At 33.5% G+C, this 13,083-nt stretch overlaps 1 protein-coding gene across 1 annotated transcript in view; it reads right to left on the bottom strand.

Annotated features, from left to right (window-relative positions):
• ENTHD1 (ENTH domain containing 1) overlaps window positions 1-13,083 on the bottom strand; it is an 80,177-nt gene that overhangs the window by 47,051 nt on the left and 20,043 nt on the right. The window contains exon 3 of the mRNA XM_012801126.1: window positions 7,415-7,533. Coding sequence (XP_012656580.1) covers window positions 7,415-7,533 — 119 coding nt within the window. The remainder of the gene's footprint in view (window positions 1-7,414; window positions 7,534-13,083) is intronic.

The raw sequence follows: 13,083 nt of genomic DNA, 5'->3' as shown, positions 1-13,083 counted from the left end.
AAAAAAAAAAAAAAAAAAAAAAGAAAGAAACACGAATGCCCAATAAACACACGAAAAGCTGTAAGTCGTAGATATAATTGCAATAAAACAAATTACAGTATTTTTTAACCTCTCAGACTAATAAATTGCAAAAATTTTCTAAGAGTATTTGCAAAGGGGAGGAGAGTCAACCTGACAATACTGTTGGTAAATATAAATTGGTATAACTTTTAGGAGAAAAATTTTACAGTATTTTCAAAATTAAAAATAACCTTTTAGCAATTCCCCGAAACATCACAAAAATATTATGTACAAGATATATCATTGCAATGTTGCTTTAAGTAGGCAAAAACATTTTTAAAAATCCCTAAATGACTGCCAATAAGAAATGGTTAAATTAAGATTCAATTCTTTTTTTTTCTTTTTCAGACTAATATATGGGCATAAATGATTAGGTTACATTGTTTGCATTTGTTAGATAAAAGTACAAGTTGTAGTTGAGCCCTTCACCCAGGAGGTGTACCATGTACTCTTATGTTGCACCCACTGGGTGAGAGTTTACCAAACCTCCTCCTTTCTCCCCTCTCCTCCTTCATTCTCCCCATCTCTTCACTTGAATTTAATTGTTTTTTTTTTTCTTGTATAGAACTGTAGTTGTTCAACTATTAGTTTCATATTAGTACTGAGTACATTGGATGCTTGCTTTTCCATTCTTATGATACTTTACTTAGGATGTTCTCCAAATCCATCCAATCTAGATGTTTAAGATTCATTTCTACATCAAGACTACAACATAGCCTATATGTACTGATATAGAATTATGTCCATTATATGCAGTTTAGTGAAGAAAGCATATTTTGAAACAACATACACTGAATAATTACATTTATTATACACAAAGATGTCCATGAAGGACATTCTTTTAGGTACATTCATTTAGAAATGAATGGATGCAGAACATTTCCCCCAAAATTCATGTAAAAACTGCCATGGTTGGCTCTGTGGAAAGGAACTCGATAGTATAGAGGAGTAAGGAAAAACTCAGCTCTTCACTCATTACCCTTTTATGTTTTTGAAGTTTTTAAAAATAAAGTAATAAATGCCCAAACATGAAAATAAAAAGGGACTTTTAAGCATAAAATCATGATTTAGTAAAAACACAGAGGAATAATGAATTAACATAATTAGAATAAGTATAATTTCCATTTCCCTAACTTTGATGAATTCTATTTTTGCAAATATAATAAATAACATTCTAATAAACCAAATGATAAAATTGTATAATCTTCACTTAGCAAAATAACAAATAGAGGCAGTAGGAAATAAACATTTATCGTGTGTCACTATCAATTTTGTAACTCACAACTAGACTGAAGGTTTTGGTCAGCTTTAATTTTGTGTGAACCAATTCACAGCATCCCTAGCTGTTTCTATGGAAACAACTGTGACCAAAAAAATCACACCTCATTGTTGAATCCCCTCACACAGAAAAAGAGTAAGGTCTTTTGAGGTGACGAGAAGCCTTATTAAGTAGCAAATATAATAATAAAAATTCTGGACAGGATATATACAGCAAACAAATCCATGTCTGTCATAAATTTAAAGGTTTTCTGTTGTTTGTAAGTGTCACTTAGGCAAGCACTGTTCTGCTTTTAAAAGCTCTCTTCTAAGTTTTATTTACTATTTTTCAGATAATTTTCCTTTCATTTGTAGAAAGAGAATAAAGATATTTCTATTTAAATTTTTTAAAGATATTTTAAGCACCCCTCATTCTGCCAAAGCAATCAACAGTATCATTTCTTTCTCATTCTGTATCATGTACATAAGAATTTTAATGTAGATGCAGCACCTCTTATGCAGTGCCTTTGGTAACAGCAATTAGATTTACTGTTCAACTTGCTGGCTTTTGTCTTCTGCTACCAGAGCAACTACTGAAGAGGACATACTGGATTACATAAAATGCTCTTGACAGTAATAAGAGGAGATGGTTGTCACTAGGATGACAGGATGTTGTTATAATAATGTTTAGAAAAAGGAAAATCCAGCTTCTAAATTTCTTTTAAGAGAGCCATTTTTTCCTGACTGAAATAACAAAAAAATTGCAATGATGCAAATCAATAATAGTGGGTTTCTTTAAAGTAAGAAAAGGGTAATAACCAGGACTTAAAGACTGTTAGAAAAAAAAAAAAAACAACTAAGAAACTAGGTGACCTTTTGTCTTTGGTTCCAAAATACATAGATTATTAAAGTCTGTCTTCTACCTCAGAAATCATCATTAGAAGATAGACTAATCTCAAATTTTTAAAAAATGTTTTAACCTAATGCCTTATCGTTTTTTTAGAGACAGAATCTCACAATGTTGTCCAGGCTGGAATGCAGCAGCTATTCAGAGATGGGATCATAGAACACTGTAGCCTTGAACTCCTGGCCTCAAGAAGATCCTCCTGCCTCCACATAATGAGTAGCTGGGACTTACAGGTATATGCCATCTTGCCTGGGTGTGTTATCTTTCCAAACAATCTATATATTTTCAATCTGGGAGCCATTATGCAATTAAGGAACAGGGAGCCCTGCACGATGTCTCATGCCTGTAATCCCAAAGCAGGTAGATTGCTTTGGGATTGCTCAGAAGTCTGAGACCAACCTAAGCAAGAGTAAGACCCCTGTCTCTAAAAAATAGCCTGGCATTGTGGCAGACACCTGGAGTCCCAGCTACTCAAGAGGCTGAGGCAAGAAAATCACTTGAGCCCAAGAGTTTGAGGTTGCTGTGAGCTGTGATGCCATAGCACTCAACTCCAGGGCAACTGAGTGAGACTCTGTCTCCAAAAATGAAAATAAAAATAAAGGAACAGGGAAATTTTAATTTTATGTACTTTTCTGAGCTACTAGAAAACAACTGAATCCAATACCTAACTGGGTTGAGGAAAGGGCCTGAGAATAGAAGGCCATTCCACTCTCCTTCATAAGAATTGTAGCAGGCAACAAGGGACCTAATGAGCATCTTCCACGGGAAAGGAAGAAAAGCTAACATTTATTTAATGTCTATTATTCATTCATTTCTTCATTAATCAAAGTTTATCAGCTGAAGATTTAGTAATAAATTAGACACAAAAGTCTCTACTCTTAAGAAACAGACAATAAAGAGAAAAACAAATGAGTGAATGAGACAGTTTCATACAGCCATGAGTGAAACAGATTTCTAGTCAAGACGGTTCTTTATTTCATTCTTTGGGGATTCCTCCCTTCTCCAAATACAGAGCAATGAATGAGAAAATACAAATGTGAAAATTAAAAAGATATAATTATGCTCAAAAATATGATTAACATCATGGATGACAGTGTGAACAGAAACACTTAATGGCAAAGAAGTGGAAGCTGTAGACCTTTGGGGCTCTGAGTCCAGAAAATGGCAAAGAAAACCAGGAGCTCAACTCTTGAGGCCTAAAAATGTCCATCCAAAATAGGCTGAATATGGGTTCACTGCTGGAAATTAAGCATTAAGATCACCTGCATATAAAGGAAGCTGAAATAACCTGTCATCAATCACAATCTAGGATTGTAGCTTCTAAATGCATTAGGAATTGGGTAAGTGAGGAGACACAACCTTCTCCAGCAACTGAACCATGACGTCCTTTGGTCTAGGGACCGGGGACCAGATCTGCAATACTCTGGATACCAGCAGAAAGAAAGTTGTTCCCAGCTGCCAATGTAAGTTCTGAACGTGCACAGGTATTCCCAGGTGTCAGAAGGAGAAAAATGAAAACTTAGGGAGGAATAAGAATGAGACAGAAACACAAACCAAACAAAAAACCTTTGACCCTTTCAAGATGAGCTCGCGATGAAGCATTTCTAAACACAGAGAAAAACTGAATTCACTCCAAAAAAATGAAAATAAAGAAATATAAAAAATATTGAAACTAAGTGTGTTTAGAGTCTTCAAAAAGATAAGGGGAAGGGACTAGTTTATAGGAATAAGGCAGTAGTTCTCAATCTTCCTAATACTGTGACTCTTTAATACAGTTCCTGTGGGTCGTGACCCACAGGTTGAGAACCACTGGAATAAGGTAACAAAAAACAGGCAGAAATGAAATAAGTAAAAGTGGATATAAATAAGCAACCATGAGAGATTCTGGAAATGAATAAGTTACTGAAATAAAAACCTCACCAGACAGGAGAAAGTCTAAAGTGGGGCACTGATAAAAGGAGAAGGAATGAACTAGAAGATAATCTAATTACCCACAAGGCAGCATGGAGATATGAGGCAAAAAATATTGTAAAAAGCAGTTGAAAGACATGGAAAATGACTGAGTAAGTGGTATTATGTAGCTAATAGAAATTAAACTAAAATTTTTTTTCAAGGAAACAGAAAAGTAATATTTGTAGAGCTAGACTCCAAAATTAAAGATGCAGGTTATTATGCAGAAGTACAAGCAGGAGCTAAGCAGATAAATATCTGAGAAAGTCAGAGAATACTGAAGAAACCGCACAGCAGGCTCCGGTGATGGTGGGTTCCTTTCCCAGGATCAAGCCTGGAGGTACTCCAAAGGGAGGACATCAAAATAGGAAAAAAATGAAATATTAGATGATAAATACAAAAATAGAATAGCTGAAGAAGAGAATACAGATGAAATAAATAACAGGATATAGCTGAGAATTATTAAATTGGAAGGTCAGACTGAGAAACTCTTATAGAAAAAAGAGAAAAACAATTAAGGAATAGAAACTATAAAGAAAAGTTAAGAGACAGGAAGATAGAGAATTATTAATATCCAGATAATAAGAGTCCAAGAAAAAAGAATAAAATGAAAATAAACAGTAAAAAATATTTAAAGAAAGCCAGAAATAATTTTTTCAGAATTAAATAGTTATGAAAAATCTTTCCACTGAAAGTCTGAGTGACAAAGAGAAAAGAAAACAAAAACTACACTTAAGCACACTGTGTTATAATTTAAGTCTTTTCAACAAATGTATTGGAACTGAATACCCATAGGCAGAAAAAAAGAATCTATGTACTTCACACCTTATACAAAAATTAATTCAAAATACATACTCACAGACTTAATCGTAAAACATAATACTTTCAGGAAAAAACATACATGACCTTGAGCTGGGCAAAGAGCTCTTAGATATGTCACCAAAAGCATGATACACAAAAGAAAAAAAATGATAAATTGTAACTCCTCAAAATTTAAAACTTTTGTTTTGTGAAAGATATTAATAGGGAAAAAAAGCCACAGACGTGGAGACAATCTATGCAGATCATACATCTGACAAAGGATTTGTATCCAGAATATACGAAGAACCCCAAACTCAATGATAAAAGCAAACAACTCAATTGGAAAATGGGCCAAAGACATGAACATATATTTCACCAAAGAGAAGTTATAATGGCACAAATAAGCACAGAAAAAGATGTTCAGTATCATTAGCCATTTGGGAAGTGCAAATAAAACCACAGTGAGACATCACCACAAGCCTATTAGAACAGCTAACGTAAAAATAGGGTAACATCAAAAGTCAGTGAGGATGCAGGGAACTAGGTCTCTCACACACTGCTGGTGGGACTATAAAAAAGTGGTAGAGCCGTTCTGGAAAAAAGACTTAACAGTTTCTTATAAAACTTAACGTGCACTTACCATATAACTCAGCAATCATACTGTTGGACATTTACCCGGAGGTAGGAAAACTTGACACATAAAATATGTACACGAATATTCACAGTAGCTTTATTCATAACTAGCCAAAGCCCAAAAACCTGCAAATAGTCTACCATGAGGGAATGAGTAAAATGGGATGCCACTCTGGGATAAGAAGGAATGAATTACTGACACGTGCACAGCCTGCATAGGCATCACACCAAGTAAAAAAAATTCAATCTCAAAAGGTTACATACTGTCTTTATAAATTTATAAAAGACCCTATAAATGACAAAAAACTATAGAGATGAAGAAAAAATTAGTTATTACCAGAAGGAGGGGTGAGCGTGAGGTGAGTGGACTGGGTAGCGTGAGGGGCTTCTCTTACAGGGATGAAACACTTCTGTTTCTTATCCTAACGCTAGTTACACATATCTATCTATACATGGGATAGAACTTCATAGCACCACACATACAAACACAGAAAGGCAAGGGAGTTTTTGTTTGTTTGTTTTATTTTGAGACAGAGTCTCACTCACTCTGTCACCCTGGGTAGAGTACCATGGCATCATAGGTCACAGCAATCTCAAACTCTTGGGCTTAAGTGGTCTTCTTGCCTCAGCCTCCCTGGTAGGTGGGACTACAGGCACCCACCACAAACCCCAGCTAGTTTTTCTATTTTTAGTAGAGATAGGGTCTTACTCTGGCTGGTCTTGAACTCCTGAGCTCAAGCAATCCACCTGCCTGGGCCTCCCAGAGTGCTAGGATTATAGGAGTGAACCACTGCACCTGGCCTAGAAAGGCAAGTTTAAAAAACTGAATACTGGATTGAAATATTGAATACTGAATAAGGTAGTCCAATGTCCATTTCCTGGTTTTGATATCATATTACAGCTAGCTGTGTAAGATGGCGACAGCAGAGGAAGCTGTGGGTAAAAGGTACACAAGACTCTTGGTGCTATTTTTGCAATTTCCTGTGAGTCAACAATTATTTCATAACAAAAAGTTTAATGGGTAGAAAAAGATGAATTATTTAGTAGATTAAATATTGACTATCCTCAGAGGTACAGATAAAATAAGACCTCTATCTTACATATATACTGTAGTAAATTACTAGAGGACATAGGAACTCAATACCTATAAGGAAAAAAAAACACATTTTTATCACATTTGGATAAAAAAGATTTTAAGATTTTTTTTTTTTTTTTGAGACAAAGTCTCAGGATGTTACCCTTGGTAGAGTGCTGTGGTGTCACAGTTCACAGCAACCTCCAACTCTTGGGCTTAAGTGATTCTCTTGCCTCAGTCTCCCAGCAGCTGGTATTACAGGTGCCTGCCACAACATCTGGCTATTTTTTGTTGCAGTTGTCATTGTTGTTTAGCTGGCCAGGGCTGGGTTCGAACCCGCCAGCCTTGTGGCTGATGCTGTAACCACTGTGCTACGGCTCCGAGCCAGATTTTAAGATTTTTTTTAAAAATACAAACCATAAAAGAAAACTCTGACAATTTGACCTCATTCACATTTAAAACCCCGTATAATGAAAGGCACCAAATCCAAAGTTAAAAGACAGGCACAACTCATCTTAGAACACACAAAGCTGGGAAATGCAAAAAACAGATTGTCCCTTTGGGCTTCCAGAAAGGAACAAAGCCCTGAGGACACCTTGATTTTAGCCCAGTGAGACTTGGGTCAGACTTCTAATCTACAGAACTGTAAGATAATAAATGTGTGTTGTTTGAAGGCACAAATTTATAGTAATTTGTTACAGGAGCAACAGCAAACCATGACAATGACTTACGTCTGTTGATTTCCAAGCATTAATCTTGAATGGAAGTGTTTCCTGGGACAACACAGTTCCTGTAGGCAACAGACTGTCTTGGCAGTGCTCTTGTTTCAATCCCGCCTTGGAAGAGTTTTCTGCCAACAACATAAAGCTAAGATTTTATCATGGCAAAAACCAATAATGTTTTAGTATTAGTTCACCATTTTTAAGTTATTAATCACTTCTGAAGATTCCTTTTGCCTACTAAATAGCCATCATCTGCCAGTGGTAAACTGTGAGTATTGACCACTTTAATATATCTCTTTATAATAATTGACAAGTTCAGATTGGTTTTTAAAAACACAATTTTTCTAGCCCTTTTCCACATCAACAACTCTGTTATAACTAATAAACATATTTTGAAAAATAAGGTATAATACAATATAGAAAATAATTTCAAAATGGAAAAACTATTCAAATGAAATTTTAGCAAAGTGGGAATGATAATTATAATTATTCAAATTAATATTTAAAAGAACTTTACTATTCAGCGTGAATTTCATGTGTTCTAAGACTATTCCCAAATGTATAGGTTACTTGATAAGAAAAAGAACTTTTAGCACAACTTTAAAATTTAATTTAAACATAAAAGCAAGAGTGAGATCCTGTCTCTACTGAAAATAGAGAAAAAAAAATTAGCAGGGTATATTGATGAGTGCCTGTAGTCCAGCTACTCTGGAGGCTGAGGCAAGGGGATTACTTTAGCCCAAGAGTTTGAGGTTGCTGTGAGCTATGATACCATGGCACTATACCCAGGGCAACAGAGTAAGACTCTGTCTCTAAATAAATAAGTAAATGAATGAATAAATAAGATAAAAATTTAAAAATAAATTAAAAAATATATTTATAGCATATGACACAATAAAATCATTTTCTCAAAAACTTGTTGTATTGATGGATATACTGTAATTAATATCTTAATTTTCTGCACATTTTCTGAGTAATTAGGTTAAATTAAAGTATAACAGATATAATTAATAATCATTTAATAAATTTGAGTAGTTTTTTGGGTATGATTCCCAGAAATTGAGAAAGTAAATTAGTCCTAATGACTGCTTGAATCTTTTTCTAGTAGGGTGTTTCCAATTCTTTGCTTTCAACAACATTGAAGAAAGACCTAATCAAGTTAACTGTCAACAAAAGATCAAAAGTATATTTATAATAAATTACCATCATATAATTTTTTTACATATTACTTGAAAGTAATTCATAAAATTGATTGACAATGCTATAATAAAACACCTGCTAGTTTCACCTACAATTTAAGCGAATAAGTTTTCTTAGCATTTACATCTATCTATAAAAATGTAAAACAGAAACAGAATTTATACTGAACTCTGCTTGCATATTGTAATAAATAACATTCTTATGTGAGTAAACAGGTAGTCCCAGGTATCTCATAAACATATTTCCAGTAAAATTGTATCCTTTATGTTTGCTAAATATCCATAAAAGTATATAATGCATTTATGTGGATTTGCTCAATTGTACACTAACAATAATTGTATTGATAAGACAATCTAGGATATTAAGATCTCTGATCACAGAAAATTTATAAAAATAACTACAATTAATATACACATTTGACATAGAGAAAATTTCCAAGCATAAAAATACTTCATATTAGGATAAAGCTCTGTGAGGGATGTGGAATGAAAATGTGACTTCAAGGAGAAGAGGCAATAATTTAAAGTTCCCAGCCGTTAAAGAAGACTTCATGTGTTTTTTTCAAATGAATGACTATAGCTATCAGTCCTAAGAGTATTTAGATTCCTTTAGATATATTTAGAAGACTAATATGACAATTTTGTTTTTTCTTTGTCTTAATGTCAATATTTGCAATATGACAAAATTATATCCTTTTCAATTATTTATACTTGTAAAAATCTCATAAGTCAACTTAAAAATATATGAAGAGGTACATAATTTTTCAATATCATTTTAGGAGTTGTACAAGAAAAATATCTTGAAAAGCAATGATACAAGACATGGTCCTTACCTTCAAAAAGTTTATACCCTAAGTAGCTAAGTCTAGCATGCATACTTACAGGAAAGGATTAGAGAACAACTATATGTTAAACTTTCTGGAATTAACTAATTTTAGGAGTATACACTCTTAAAACAATGTGCAACAGAGCATTTAGAAAGATCCTCAAACAGGAAGTAAAATTTGAACAAGGCTTTGAAGGATAAATGTAGTGGAAGAGAGAAATTATTCCAAGCAGAAGGAACTACATGGGCAAAAGGGGCAAGTATGGTAGATGCCAGAGATACTGAAGAAATAACAAGAATTTTCCATCTATAGTTGTAGCTTTTTATTCTGTTGTAACTTCACATGAAGATGATAATGAAAATCGATTTATTTTGGACTTGGAGATTTTATAATTAACACTGTGACACAGTGGTAACTTGGGGCTTAGATCACCTATCTACTTTCACTGGGTTTAGTCAGGAACTATATTATCACTCCAGTATTCAGCAACAAAATTATCTTTGAAATGATACAGACTCAGGTTTTAGACATCACAGAAGTAGATTAATAAAAATTTCAGAAAGTCAGTTTTGAAGTAAACTGTGAGGGAAACCGCAAGAATTATGAAAAAAATATCTTGCATATTTGGAATTTTTTTGCCTAGATGGCTAAAATGTTATAAGCCTATTAAATTATCTTAAAGGGCAAGAAGGAAAGCTGTGGAATTTCACTAAGTTTTTCTTTTAGTATCAAATAGCACAACACTGCAAGTGATATGTGCTTAATTAGGTTAGGTGATAACACAATATTTACTTTGGATTTTCACAAGCAAGTGGAAGTAGGCAACACACATTTAGTTCTCAGTGGAAATGAAGTCCCTTTGGTATCCCAAGCCACTTATCAATCAAGATTGTGAAGTCACAAGCCAAGAAAGACTAGTATGTGAATGAGAAACTTCAGGGGGAAAAGTGAAGATGCTGCAGGAAATGAAGCTACTGAGTCATCCAAAGATGAATACTTAGATACCAAGGCTGTAAGTACTTTGCCCAAACTATCTAGAGAGAAATTGTGGACCTCATTGAGCGTGTACCACTCAGATAATACCACAAAGCAGAACTGGTGAACCCTGTGATGATGTTTCTTAGATGAGATATCAAAATGACATTCAAACTGCCAGACATTAACAATGCAACATACATTTTGGAACTGAAATGCTCCATAGACTGAACAAATTTCCAAACTCTTCTGTTTATTAATTAGCATCTAATAAAAACTGCTGCAATGGATTGACATGTCCTTTCAGGTGTAATTTACTTAAAATTAATTTTTAATAGAAAAATGTATTCTATCATAGAAAATATTCAGTGAGCTAATATAGAACTGGTCCAATATAAAAGTAAAGTCTCGTGGTCTTTAAGTTTATATCTGACTTTCACAGAATCATGAGTTTGAAACTTTGACTCCCAATTTTTCTGCCATGGCATATAATTATACTTAAACATCTTCAAGTAATTGATATTTGTCCTATCTTTTTTAAAACTCTCATTTTGTAATAATTTCAAATTTTAGAAAGTTTGCACTAGCTCAAAGAACATCTATATATCCTTAGTCCAGATTCACCCATTGTTATCATTTCTCCCCATTTGCTTTATTCTCTAATCTCAATTTATTCTATTCTGCTAGTCTCATCACAATTTACACTGACCTACACTTACCATACACCTACACTTACCATTATTGCTCTATATTTTAAATCTAGAAGAAAAGTCATTATTGCAGGTTGGTTTCCACAGGAAATAGACTCTCAGATGCTGATGTGTAAGTGGGAAAGGTTCATTAGAAAGTGCTCTTAGAAATAGTATCTGCAAGGAGTGAAGAAAGCAGGATGGAGCCAAAGGAGAAACTAAATTGCAAGGCGGTTGCAACAGAGTATGCAGCAGATCCTTGTAGAAGCTTCTACCTGATTCTAAAAGAAATACATCCACATTTAAATGTATAGAAATTTGTATTTTTCATTGACTTCAAATTCAATAGTATTGTGGTCAGAAAAAATGGCCTATATGGCATAGATATTTTTGAAATGTAAATACTTTATAACAAAATCAATTATAAAATCTATACTTTAAAAAATGTTTTATGTACTTTACCTATCAGTAGCTGAAAGAGATGTTTTGAAATTGTCTACTATGATGGTAAACGTTTAAATTTCTTCCTGTAGCTTACCAGTTTTTGCTTTATAGGCTTTGAAGTTGTTTTATTGGGTATGTTAACATTTAGAAATGCTTATCTCCTAGGGAATTGAACATTTCATCATTATTCTTAACAATGCTCTTGCCTTTAAATTCCACTTTGTCTTATATCAATATAGCTACACCAGCTTTCTTTTAGTTAGTATGTCCTGGTTTACATTTTTCCAACTATTTGCTGTCCCTGTATGTGAATTTATACTTGTAGCCTATATCTAGATCTCTTCCTCCCAATTTGAGAATCTCTGCCTTTTAACAGATGAATTTAATCTGTTGCTATTTATTATGATTATTAATATACTTGTACTTACTTTTCAATTTTACTTTTCAATTTCCATTTGTCTTTTTATTTTTATTAAATTTTTTCTCATTCTACTTTCTCACCACTTGTTTATAATTTATTAACTCTATTTCTTTTCTTTTAGAGCAGTGGTTCTCAACCTTCCTAATGCCACAACCCTTTAATACAGTTCCTCATGTTGTGGTGACCCCCAACCATAAAATTATTTTAATTGCTACTTCATAACTAATTTTGCTACTATTATGAATCATAATGTAATATGGAGGATGGTCTTAGGCAACCCCTGTGAAAGGGTCATTCGACCCCCAGAAGGGTTGCAATCCATAGGTTGAGAACCGCTGTTTTAGAGCCTATTCTTGAAAGTTTATTGCACACATTTACCTTTAAAAGTTTAGAGTCATCTATTAACCTTCTCTCAAAAAATACAAAGACTTTTCAAGCACAACTCTAGGGACCCACTCACCCCCAATTTACATACCATGGCTACCCACTATTTTAACTCTCTGTTTTTAACTTAAAAATTACGTATCATTTTATACAAAAAATATTTAATCTTTATATGTTTACCATTTATTCAACATTCTCACATTTCCTACCATCTTTTTGAAGTAATTTTCCTCTTTTTGAAGTATATCTATCCTTTAATCCAGGTCTCATGGTGCTAAACTCTGAGTTTTCTACTCATCTATAGGTAACTATTTCACCCTCATCCTTAAATGAGATTTTTGCTGGGGACAGTTATAGGCTTTTTCTCTCAGTATTTTGAAGATATTGTATCACTGACATCTGGCTTCTCCTACAGCGGATGAGGAGTGCGCTGTCATGGTAACTGTCATTCCTTTGTAGCAGTATTCTCCATGTGGCTTAACATTATTTTCATTTTTTCCATTTTCCTAGGATATATCTTCTAGTGTACTAAATTAAGTTTTTCAGTTCAGAGGTATTCTCATTTCTATTAGTTCCCTTTTTTCAAATTCAACCATTTAGTCCTAATAATCTCTTGATAAGTGGTGATATACAAAATTATATTCCTTTATTTCTTTAAATATTTAAATACATACCTGTAACACATCTTGAATCTCACCTTAACAATATCTACAATCTTTAGGGGACTAAATATGTCCTT

The sequence above is a fragment of the Otolemur garnettii genome, unplaced genomic scaffold (assembly GCF_000181295.1).
Source record: "Otolemur garnettii isolate 467f Iridium unplaced genomic scaffold, OtoGar3 scaffold00007, whole genome shotgun sequence".
In the NCBI taxonomy this organism is placed as follows: Eukaryota; Metazoa; Chordata; class Mammalia; order Primates; family Galagidae; genus Otolemur; species Otolemur garnettii.
The sequence above is the reverse complement of the archived record's forward strand: the minus strand, read 5'-3'. Positions and strand labels throughout refer to the sequence as shown.